Source organism: Taeniopygia guttata, chromosome 2 (genome assembly GCF_048771995.1).
Source record: "Taeniopygia guttata chromosome 2, bTaeGut7.mat, whole genome shotgun sequence".
Classification (NCBI taxonomy): domain Eukaryota; kingdom Metazoa; phylum Chordata; class Aves; order Passeriformes; family Estrildidae; genus Taeniopygia; species Taeniopygia guttata.
The window spans coordinates 131,886,455-131,899,501 of NC_133026.1; the positions used below are offsets into that span (position 1 = coordinate 131,886,455).

Sequence of the window (13,047 nt, forward strand, 5' to 3'; positions counted from 1 at the left end):
GTAAAATATTTCTGTAGGTAAACTCAGTTTCATTGATATGAATACTGATATTTTAAAAAATATTTTCTAGATAACATTGACGAAAAAGTTTTTGGCTGGTAGTCCAAAACTTGCTCTAGAGAATTAATTTTACTTTTTATTGAATGAGATTAACTGTGGGTGACAAAAAGGAAGAATTAAGAACATCAAGACAAATTCTGCAAGACAATGTCAAAAATAAACTCAATTTCTGTAACAATTGAATACGACTACCCAGGCTATTTTGTTAATCCTAAATTCCAGGAAGAACAGAGCAAATACAAATTAACAATTGAGAAGAAAAGAAGCATCATAATTATGCAAAGGGAATTTAATTAATGTAAAGTAACCTTCTGACTACTTTTTTCATCTGAAGCTGTGCAGCCTTCAGGCAATAATCCATCTTATGGAACTGGAACATAGTATACCAGAACTACATTTCTGTCCTTGTCACAAGGTGTCCTTGTCACAAGATCACTCAAATCTTGGGTTCCAGCCAAGGCAGCTCAAGAGGAGACGTTCAGAGAGGGGATCAAAGTAATGTGTGCCTGTTGTAATGGCATGTGCAGATGCAGCACACAGCTGGAGTGCTCTGAAGGGTACAGCCAACAGTTTTTTGGTTTGTCATAAAGCACTTGTATGTTATTCTTGCTCTGCCTTATCTTCTTCCTTCCTCCCCACACATTCCTGTATTTATTACCAAGGTCCTTTAAGGACTTTTAGATATTCCATTTTGTAAGGGAAATTTATGTAGCAATGTCTGTTCTTTTAAACTGCATGTTCAGCAGTAAGATTTGCTTCTTGGCTAAGGAGATATAGATAGATAGATAGATATGAGATACTTAAAAGCTGAAAAAGGTAAGGCTACTATTCTGGACTCAGAATCTAATCTTTCCTTTTACAGCCATTGGTTGAATATTTGAGAGACACAGATATTGATGGCAAATAATTAAATAAAATTCTTACTAAATAAAAATCTTACTAAAAGCTTGGCCTACTTTGAAAATTGCATGCACTGTCCGTGTTTAACATCACACATAACATTTGCACACACGGTAGTATTTTGGGCAAAATAATTTGCCCTAACAATAAAGCTGAGAAAATGTAGAACAGAAAGGCTGGATATATATATTTTTTTTTTAAGTCTGAGAGTGAATAAGCAATCGAATACATTCAGCAGAAAAAGTTAAACTTCATTCTATGAATTCTCTAATAAGAGCAGTCATCAGTTACTCACTGCCTGGCACTTGATAATCCAGGCAAAGAAGTTCTCAATAATGTTGAGAGAGATTTGAAATGAGATGTTTAAAACTGAGAAATAATGTTTGGACCTCATTAACAAAAAAAAAAAAAATCCCCAAATGTCTTTAGTGTGAGAGATGGGTACATCACACCACTTAGGACTGAAAATGTAATCTAACAGGAACAAACACACCTTAGAAATCCCCAGGGCATTTGTTTAGAAGCTGACTGGGTACAAAGAAACTCAATATTTTACTTTATTTTTAAATATCTTGGGTATTCATAATACCTTTCAGATTTCTGATGTTGCCAGATAGGAAAAATGAGGTTTGGATAGCCAGAGGTTGCCTAGATCCTGGGACAAGGGCTGGGCTGGAAGTGCCAATGGAGCCTCTTGCCGCTCAGGCCAGCGGGTTTTGCTTTTTCAGAACTGCTGAACAAACAAACAAACTGCTGTATCTTTTCAAACCTACATAGGATTAAATGCAAGCCCTAGTGATGAAAGTTAGTTTTGATGCTTTGAATTATCTTTTAAAAATTGCTAACCAAAATCCTTTTTTTCCCTGTAGCCTTTCCTTATTCTTATGAATCTTCACTGTTCACCAGACGTCCACACATTTCTGTGCGGAGCCTTTGTCCCAGCCTGCCTAGATCAGATTCACGTGATTCACCCATGTCAAAGCCTCTGTGAGAAAGTGTATTCTGACTGTAAGCAGTTGATGGACACTTTTGGAATTGCATGGCCTGAAGAGCTGGAATGTACCAGGTATTTTTCATACTGACTGGTGGTGGGAGTGGTATTTTCATGTTTAACCCAGACTGAGTTGAAAATCTGAGGCAGAGTGTTAAAGATCACCTCGCAGTAACTTTGTTAGTATGCTGACCCTGCAGTGCTTATGCACAGGACCATTTCTTTATTAAAACTTTGTTGTTACTCAAATGATCACCTGCATTTTCTGCCTATGACATTTTTTGCAACAAAGTTCTACAGTAATTCTTTTCAATAATCAGATCCCTGATAGAGGCAGACTTTTTACTATACATTTCTAAAAGTTTAAAATATATGTTACAACATATAATAGACAGCCACCCCAACATAATGTTACAACATAGATTTTGCTTTGGTTTCCAATCTCTAAACTAGGGATGATCATGCTTACTTTATTAGGGATTTTAGAAGTAACTGCTTATAAGAAATATAAAATATTCTGTATTTCATCAGACCCAGAACATTAAATAGTAGAAACCTTATCTTGCTCCTAACTGTTTAAATGTGCCAAACTACTCTTATGTTGCTTTACCTGTACTGCCTGCCAAAACTCTCTTTTTTGAAATGTCACCTTTCCTCAAAGGTGTTTGTGTCTGTTTTAGATAGAGGACAGTCATTCGGAAAAAAGATATCTACATATTTTAAATGAAACCCCTGGAAGTAGTCCAGTACAATATTTTTGAGATTATGGCCTCCAACTGAGGATATTTATAAATTAAGGTCATTTTTTTGTTTGTTTGTTAACACACATCAGGTCAAGAGGTACAGGAAAGGAGCAGAGACTGGAAACTCAATTTTCCTATCCCACATGGAGTTGCTAGTCTGTGATGGGGCTGAGGGAGAGCTGGGACAGTTATCCTGTGGATGACTTCTGGTAGAAATCAGTATTGGAGTCGATGTGACAAGTGGCACTAATGCCATTTTCCATAGTTCTGTAGAAAAATAGGAGTGTGTGGAGTTTTAAGACAATAAGGCATTAACTTCTCCCATCTTTTGTGGGGTTTTATACAGCAATAGTGCCCCTCAGCCAGTAGATATCTTCAAGAATTGTTTTGAAAAAATAGAGGACAATTACAAATGAATCCAATTATACAATACATCTTTAAAATGACATTTTAAATCAAATTATGTTTTTTGCAGGATTTAGTGCAGCTTTACATTACTTTATTACTGTTAGCATTTACTGAAAATGAGCTTTTCCGGTTCATATGTGAAGAGATACCTCCCTGGTAGCCAGTACTGAAAAGTCTGTGTTCATGTTCTGAGAAACGCGGGATGTTCTTAGAGCAGCAGAGATCCAGCTGCTGCAGCCCATGGAAGAGGAGCTGCTGTGAGCGTGGGGCAGTAACTGGAATACTGAGGTTCACACTTCTGTGTTCTTACAGATGAACATGAAGCTAATTAAGAAAATAAGTGAGTGAAATTCACTCTGTTTCCACATATACTGCTCCAGCCTGTGGTTAATGAGAGAATCTGCCACAGAATCAGTTTTCTTAACAATTGGTCTGTATTTAGTTGGACAGCATGATAGTGCATGCTAAAAACTAAAGGAGTTTTTAGCTGGAGCTGAGCTTGGATACTGAATTGAGAGACTCTTGTAATAGTGTTAGACAAAGAATATTGAGGTAACAGAATTTTACTTTGAAAGCTAGAATGTGAAACTTGTTCCTTTTAATGGACATTTAAACTTGGAATGCGTGTAACCATAAATCCCATTTTGAGTAAATGCTTACCTGCTTGAGTTATATAATCTCATTTGAAGATACATCCAACACTGCAGATATGGTATTACCCATATAAAAAATCACATCTTGTGTCCAGTTAAACCCTGGAGCAATTGAATCTTGAGCAGTTTTTAAATTAACATCACAGAGCTAAAAATCTGCTAAAATACTAAAAATCTTGACAGTGCTTTCATTTTCTACTTAGGTTTTTTTTTTCAGTTAGGTTGTTTATTGTTGGTAATGAAATAGCAGTACAACACAAAGAAGTCTAATAATGATATACTAGTCATCAAGTATGATGTCAGTCTTCTTCCTTAATTGGAAGCTTGTATTTTCATGAGATTTTTTGCTGTCATAAAGTTTGTTATCAAAAATTAAAAAAAAATATATATGCTGTAAATATTTTATGTGTGTATGTAAAAGTTTAGTGTAATCTTAAAGTGTAGAATGATTGTAATTTGAGTAGTGTTTCATAAAATATAAAACAGCTAAAGAGCAACAGTTAAATAAATGCAATTGAAATCTTCTGAAATGAAGATAGTTGAAGTTTGGTTTTTGTAATGCCATATGATTTTTTTTCATATAATTTCACATTTGCATCATCTATAAAATTTAACAGTCCTTAGGATTAGATTTTTCTCATATTTCTAAGAATTGATTCTGATGCCTTATCAAGGCTGACCTAGAACAGAGGCTTGATGGAGTTAAGCAGGTATTTATTAGAAGGCCTCACTGGATACACCTTGGGCAGTACAAGAGCCCAACCAGGGCTACACCCAAGAAGAACCCAAAATGGTCACAAAATGGATGATTGGTCACAGGGTTTCTCACTTTTATAAGTTCTGGACCATTTGCATATTGGAGTTAATTGTCCAGTTATAGCTTTAGGTTGTGAAGTCCCATCCTTCTTGTTTTTCTCTCTTCAGTCCACCATTGTTTATGCTCTTGAGTCTGAAATTTGGGTGGTTGTCTTTGGTTCCAAGCTAGGAAAGGAAGTGTTTTGTGTAGCTGCTCTTTGAAGAGAGCCTACCATCCCCTAATATGAAGCTCAGAACTACACACTAAAACAGTACAGAATTGGAAAAATATAAAAGCTAAAACCTAAGGCATCAATTCTAGTTGAGAATGAGGGCTATTGAGATATTTCTTCTTCTCTTTACTTATTCAGATTAATCAATTGTGATGAGACTGCTCCTGCCACAGCTGCTGTAACCACAAACATACATGGAACTCAGAAGACCCCAAGCCAGATCCGAAGGGATTATGGATTCTGGTGTCCCCGACACCTACACACTACCAATGGACAAGGCTACAAGTTTCTAGGAATTGATCAGTGTGCACCCCCATGTCCCAATATGTACTTCAAAAATTATGAATTGGATGTGGCAAAAAGCTTCATTGGAATAGTTTCAATCTTCTGTCTTTGTGCTACACTTTTCACATTCCTTACTTTTCTGATTGATGTTAAAAGGTTTAGATACCCAGAGAGACCAATCATATATTATTCTGTCTGTTATAGCATAGTGTCTCTAATGTACTTTATTGGATTTTTACTTGGGAACAGAACTGCCTGTAATGAGGCAGATGATAAGTTAGAAATTGGTGAAACGGTTGTTCTTGGCTCCCAAAACAAAGCCTGTACTGTCCTTTTCATGGTTTTATACTTTTTCACTATGGCAGGAACTATATGGTGGGTGATTCTGACAATCACTTGGTTCCTTGCAGCGGGAAGAAAATGGAGCTGTGAAGCTATTGCCCAAAAGGCCATGTGGTTCCATGCAGTTGCCTGGGGAATACCTGGTTTTCTAACCATTATGCTCCTTGCAATGAACAAAGTGGAAGGGGACAATATCAGTGGAGTTTGTTTTGTGGGTCTCTATGACCTGGACGCCTCTCTGTACTTCGTGCTTTTGCCGCTGTGCCTTTGTGTCTTTTTCGGTCTGTCCCTCCTTTTAGCCGGCATCATTTCCCTAAACCACGTGCGGCAGGTCATTCAGCACGATGGCAGGAACCAGGAGAAGCTCAAGAAGTTCATGATCCGAATTGGAGTTTTTAGTGGTTTGTACCTGGTGCCACTTGTAGCACTTCTTGGGTGTTACGTTTATGAACTGGTGAACCGGAAAATCTGGGAAACTACTTGGGTGTTTGACCACTGTGACCAGTACCATATTCCTTGCCCCTATCAGGTAAGTAATGCTTTCTGTTATAAATAATACTGTAAAGTTAATTAGCAAAAACCCTTATGCATATCTACCAATGAGTAAATTATTTGTATGTTAAGTAATCAGTTCAAAAACATGGAGTGTATTAGTTCCTCTTTAAGTCAAAAACAATGGAATGTTACTTTTGCTTTGAAAATTTTAATCTAATTGGAAGCATTCAGTAATTCCAACTTTTATATATATATTCTAACAGAAGATATAGCATTTTTATGATCTTTGAACTTAACGTTACAAATTGTGATGGAGGAGGGTTGGTTGTTCTTTATGATACTTGTTTCTAAAAGTATTTGCTTAGTACTTTGGTACGAAGCTCAGTATCAAAGTCTATATCAGTTGAAGCTGAAATAATGATTCTTAAAAATTTAGACTAAATTGGATTTTAAATGCTGCTTATAACCACAGATTTAGAATCACTTTTTTCTTTTTTTTTTTCTTTAAAGTGCAGAAATGTAAACCACTTGAAATGGCAGAAGAAATTTCCCATATATTTTTTTCCACAATAGCAGTTGTTTGCAGGCTGATTTTCAGAACTGCAAAGAATTCTTTATTAAAAATCAAAAAAAAAAAAAAAAAAAAGGCAAATAGAAGAAAAAAACCTCTACTTAATATTGTGGAGGTGGTTGTGTTTAACATTTGCCTCTTAAAATCCAACTTCCTTGGAAAGACTTTTAAATTAAATCTGCCTGTGTTTTGTGGATTAAGTCTGCTCCAGCTGCAGGGAGTTTTATATACTTTTAAGTATTACTTCTTTCCATTTAAGAACATATATATAAAAAGACAACATCACTAAGAAATGCAAGTGCCTTGTGTCATCTTCCATTTCATTATGCTTCCCATCTATTTTTTTGCTGCAATAAACTATCATTAAAAATGAGGAAATATGGAATGATCAGGATTGACCTTTTTTTATTCTTAAACATCATTTTGTATCCTCTGTATTGAAGTGTAGGCTGAGAGTAGCACACCTCAAGGACAGCTTGGTTATTTTGACTTTTAATACTGTTTCTTAACAAGTGTATTTTGACTTCAGTGGGTTTTATTCTGAGCTCTGTATAAACCTAAATGCTTCAGAATATACAAGTTTGAAAACAAGACTTTTATGATTTAAAAGTAATCAATCAATTTATCTTGTAGTGCTTAAATGTAACAGCTTGGCATAATAACACAGAGCATGTCTTTTTAGCCTTTAATTAACCCATTGGAAGGAAGAAATATCAACATTAAATATTACACAAAGATCTACTTTATGGGCTCTATCCCTATGATAGTGCGTGCTAATTGTGGAATAGTTCAAAGTGGTGTGCTTGGCCTTGGCTTACCTGAGCTGGCTTGTAGACTTTTCTTACATTTTCCAGATGAAAACCAAATAAAAACAAACTGAAGCAGCTAATGTTACCAGGCTAACAAAAATAGTGACTGTCATAGATGGGTATGGCAGATAAGACAAATGGCATAAATTACATTTGCAGCATGAGAGCTGAAGATAATGATCTCTCACTGAGTTAAATGTCTCGGCTCCTATGATACAGCTCTGCAAATAGGTGGATTAATTTTGCAATAAACAGAAAGCTTCTGTGTAATTCCCTGCAGCTCCTTGAAGATGCTGTCTAATCAGATTTACTCCCAACTAATCCTTCCAGTCCCTAAAGGGAGTCTACAAGAAAGAGGAAGAGAGAGTTTTTACAAGGGCATGTAGTGACAGGACATGGGGGAATAGCTTTGAACTGAAAAGAGAGTTTAGATTAGGAAGATATTAGGAAGAAATACTTTACTTTGAAGGTGGAGAGGCACTGAAATGGGTTTGCCAGAGAAGTTATGGATGCCTCATCCCTGAAGTGTTCAAGGCCAGGCTGGATGAGGCTTTGATCAACCTGGTGTAGTGGGAGGTGTCCCTGCCCGTGACAGCTGGGGTGGAAGCTGATGATCTTTAAGGTCCCTTCCAACCCAAACCATTCTGTGATTCTGTGATCCACTTGCAATTCCTTCTGACAGATCTCTTCTATGTGTATATTCAGCTGAACCACATCAGACTTGTCTGTACATGTCTGATGTTTGGCCACAGTACAAGCCTCAACAAAGAGCAACAGTCATAAGGAGAAAGTCTCATTTAAGAAATTTGTTTTCTTCATTTAAAAAAATAAATCAACGAGTATATTTTCTTCTTTGCATTTATCTCCTAGGCAAAGGCACTAGCAAGACCAGAAATATTTTTGTTTCTGATGAAATATTTGCTAACATTAATTGTTGGCATATCTCCAGTGTTCTGGGTGGGAAGTAAAAAGACCTGTTCCGAATGGGCCAATTTCTTCAACAGAAACCGCAAAAGAGAGTAAGAATTTTTTTTTTTCTCTGTTATTTAAAGTGTATGCTTAACTTTGGCTTTCAGACATATTTTTTTATATATAGCTCAGGTAATCAAAATGTTGTTCTCAGACTGTAAATGCTGCTTTGGGCATCAATAGAATTCCATTGGAATCTAGGGAAGTTTTAAATATGCAGTGACTTTTTAACAACAGTCTCAAGAAGACAGAAAGTATTTTCCTCTGCTGATTTATGTTTTGTAGAGCAGAAGGTATGTTGCTGTGTTTAGCATTGGCTAATACATCTCTGGTTCACAGTCAAAAGAGGAAAGATAATTTCAACCATCAGTTTCGTTTTTTTCATGTGTTGTAATGACTTCATTTTACACAGTACTTAGTACTGTGTTTACTGTCATGCAATAATAATATCCTCTTTTTTCCTCTGCCGGCTTGTCTTCTTTTAAAATTAATATTCATTGAACCTTCCTTACTATCACTTTTATTGTGTTAATCTAGTGTTCCTTTCTTTTTATTAAACAGAAGAATTCAGTTTAATTACCTAATTTAAGCAAATGGATACCTATGAATTTAAACAGCTTATAGATTTTGTCTCCATTTCTCATAGTTGTTGGTTTTTTCAAATCTTTTTTTATGATTTGATTTTTTTTTTCAGATTATCTGTTACTTATAAATTATATTGTGGTTTTAGATAATTTTGTTTCTTTGGATTTCCCAAGACAGTAGTCTCTAAGCTCTTTTTATTTTACATCTACATTACTCAGTGGTGAATTTATAGCTTCCTTTCCCTCTCCCCTTTTCTTCCATTTCCTGTATAATTTTTTCTTGTGTTTCAGATGTTAATTGCTTTCAGCTACAAGGATTTAAAAGTAATGAAGTCATTTTTACAATGCTTAGTTTTTCATTTGGAGGAGGTTGACTATATAAAGTTGGTAATGCAGCTGTTTATGAGCTAATTCTTATTCTCCTTCTAGTAGATCATTAATTCACTGTAGTCATTGGACCAATTTACAGAAGTAAGAAATGTAGAAATCTGCTTTATTTATTGGTTCCACAGACAGTTACTTTGGAGCCATTATGATTTTTCCTCCTCTTCTCACATACAATTTTTTCCCTGTTCATTAACATCCAGCTCAGATTGCGTCACTAGTTGCTATTTTTTCAAGGTTTTGTGTACTACTCTTTATTATATTAGCTAAGGTTATCCTCTTTGTTCAGTGATGTGCTTGTACTCTCTTCCAGTCCAATCAGTGAGAGCCGAAGAGTGCTGCAAGAATCATGCGAATTTTTCTTGAGGCACAATTCCAAAGTTAAACATAAGAAGAAGCACTACAAGTCAACTTCACACAGACTGAAAGTCATTTCAAAGTCAATGGGGACCAGTACAGGTGGCACAACAAATCATGGAACTTCTGCAGTAGCAATCACTAATCATGATTACTTGAGCCAAGAAAATGTGGCAGAAATTAAAAGCTCTCCAGAGACGTCTGAGAAGGAGATGGAGGCAGACGGAGCATGCGCCCGAAGAGCGGAGGAAGGTGAAAACGGCGGAGATCAGATGTTACCCAGTGCTAAACTGACCGTGGATCAGCTGGAAAGGAGAAACAAAGCAGACAGCACCTGCCATATGAATACTTTGGCTGAGAGTATTAAGAGAGTAGGTGAAGGAAGGTAAGGCTCCTCCTGAACTCAGTATTTTCTTTATTTCTATGTATTGCTGGTTTTGTTAGTGTTCTTTTTCTTCTCTCTGAAGAATCAGGGTACTCTCAGGATGCAACTGACCTTCAGTAGCTGTCAAGAGAACTTGCAGGCTGCGGCCATGTATGTTTAGCATATGGACTATTTTGTATTTTTGTAGAATTCTTCTTTTTAAGAATTGTGTGCTGGAGCTTCAGCTTGTAGGATATTCTTGCCTTGCTGAACAGTGACCCTCAAGAAACCTGTGTCTGTGCTGCAATCACTTTGACAGGTGATGGGTCTGAAAAGAACAATGGTAACTGCAGGCTTGGAATAGCATACAGAACTGTACTGCATTCTTTTGAAAAGAATACAGCTGAATATATATTATGCTTTCACTATTCAATTTTTTTTCCAGTGTAATGTAATTAAACTGTGCTTAAAATTTACTGTCTGTTTTATTTTTCATTACTTACAGAATAACTCCTAAAAATGATTTTAGTGAATCTCCTTCACTACAAAGGAGCTGTTCCCAAATACCTGTCATCTCACAGTCACCTTCCGTATCACTGCTTGTCTACTCAGCTTCAGATACCAGAAGAGAGTTGGATTCAGGAAACAGTTCTAATCCTTGAAAGATTGAAAATTAATATGAACATTTGCATTGCATAAAACTGAAAGATTGAGAATTTGTATGAGCATTTGCATTGTATAAAACTGACATGAGTTCTTTGTTACACTGGAAATAATGGATATTCTGTGCCTTATTAAAAAACACATATATCCTGCTTTGCACTTAAAAAATGTATGTTTTGTTGTGGGGACAGCTAGCAATAATGTACTGTATTTAATCCTGTCCAGGACTAATTGAAATTGAAGTTCTGTAGGACATGGCAATAATATAAGAAAAAGATGAGAGACAAATATTATTCCTTATATAAAGAACACTTTGTAATGAATTGCATTAAAATAATGCTTCGAAAGCACTGTTACTTCTCAAGGTATAAAATTCTGTCTGCCTCTTCAATATTTTTCAAAACTTGTTAATTTTTTTCTCTTTTTTACTGTCTCTTAAACAACAGTATCACTTTAATAGGTGATGCAGAAATCTATAAAAACTCTCTAAATTGTGTATCATGCTGTACCAATTATAGCACTGGTTAATGGTAGCTTGTACACTGAATATGAAAGAGAATCTGAAATTATAGCAGTTTATTTTGTACATAAAAATGAATTTTGTAAATAAGTGACTGTATAAGGTCAACCTTTAGAACTCCTGTTTTGTTTTGTATTGTACAAACTTGAGAAAGTTCCTGTGCTTCCCTTAGGGTGTTGCTGAAGCCAGAAGTTGGTGATCAGCCAACATGACACAGTTCTGAGAAAACAGGTTGGACCTTTATCCATAGCATGCACTGATATTTGGGGTGAGACGGGTCCTGCCGCAGGGATGATGCTGAAGGTGCAGCACTGTCTCAGAAAAATGCCTCTTGGAGCCTCTCCTGGCGTGGTGTTCCAGGGCATGGTGCCAAAGGGAACACCTCAGACTCCTGGGCTTAGTGGGCACAGCCTGACGTGCAGGCTTTGGGCTTTTGTCCTGAGCTGCAGCGACAGCTCGTCTCCTGCTGTTTCTATGTGAGTAACTTCTTTTTTTTTAAATGCTATAAAGAAACATCTTGCAGATAACTGCTGCAAATAACTGGTGAGTTATTAATGTGCAGGCTTCTTTAACAATCTACTCAGAAGACAGCCTTAGTACTTTTCCTCCAAAGCCTAATTTTCTACAAAATCTAATTTTCTATTATGCTACGGCAATATATTTTCTCTAAATCCAAAAGGCCTTAATACGTATAGCCTTTCTTATGCTGGGCAGTTCTCAGGAGCAAGTACTGCTGATGTGGATAACAATTTCATTGTCTGACTTCATTTGAGTCAAGATTTTTTTAAGAGCCAATGGGATTTATTACTTGAGATAATTTTGAGACAGATTTTGCTGTTTTCTAAACCTGAGTGTCAGTGCAGTTTGTAAAACTGTCCAGCATCTTGCATTTGACCACTAATAAGAATATGTCTCAGTGTTATGGTATTATGCAGAGAATTTGCTGTGAGTTGGGGCAGCATTCATGGTGATGCACTGAAAAATGAAAGGTGCATGGTTCAAAGGACATGTAAATGCTGGAACATCAGGAACTAGGGTTCTGATAAACCAAAGTTACTTGTTATATCCATCATGCATTAAAAATGAAATTTCTTTACCTTATGTTACAGTACCTGCATTTTAGTATTTGTAATTTATTGCCTTCAATTTATTGCCTTCTTTTAGAATTTTCCCATTAAAAGTACACAGAATTCTTGCTACTGAGTGGACAGTAAGAAAGATATGAAAAACCTCCTGTGAAAAGGTGCAGTAAATACCCTTCATTTTTCTAGTTCTGTTTGTAACCCATGTAACTTTATATACGTGTTCAGTAGTTTTGTTATTACTGTATTTGTTAGTAATAAAATATGCTGTTGTATAGCAAGAGCTTCTGAGTGGATATTTCTCAGTAACCAGATGTGGCATGTTTGTTGCTCTACCCACTACTGTATTATTTTGCACCTAAAACACAAGTATTTTTTTAGTAGGGCTGTGTGAGTTAGTAAGTATTGCAATGTTTTTATTTCTCCTGTGTGAGAAACTCAGAACAATGCTGGGAATTGTTCACATGAACGCAGACTTATGAAGGAGTGAGGAACTTGAGCTAGTTCTTTCATCCTAATATTTACAGCATTTTTTCTTTCATGACCTAAAGACCTCCTTTAGATTATGTAGAATGTTGTATTTACAGACTGCTCATGCTGCCACCTTCTTAAAATACTGATTTTTAATTTTTTACTGTTAATCCCCATTTTTAGGAAGTTCTGGAAAAAAAAACTGCTTTTGTGGTAACTGCTCTACAAAAGATAAATGCAAAGGAATTTTGAAGTTATAGCAAAAAAAAAAAAAATTATCTATTAAAAATAGATCAATTATCAAAGAAGTGTGAACTACAAAGCAATAATCAAAACACTGACCGGCCGTGAAACGCATCAGTGGTAGA

General features: G+C 36.0%; 1 protein-coding gene across 2 annotated transcripts in view; it reads left to right on the forward strand.

The window, feature by feature from the left end:
- FZD6 (frizzled class receptor 6) overlaps positions 1-12,489 on the forward strand; it is a 28,165-nt gene extending 15,676 nt beyond the window's left edge. For both annotated transcript variants that reach the window (XM_030266539.4, XM_041714004.2), the window contains 5 exons: positions 1,830-2,026; positions 4,922-5,939; positions 8,156-8,304; positions 9,536-9,964; positions 10,449-12,489. In XM_030266539.4, the coding sequence (XP_030122399.4) occupies positions 1,830-2,026; positions 4,922-5,939; positions 8,156-8,304; positions 9,536-9,964; positions 10,449-10,605 (1,950 nt within the window). In that variant the 3' untranslated portion in view covers positions 10,606-12,489. The remainder of the gene's footprint in view (positions 1-1,829; positions 2,027-4,921; positions 5,940-8,155; positions 8,305-9,535; positions 9,965-10,448) is intronic.
- Positions 12,490-13,047: the final 558 nt, after the last annotated feature.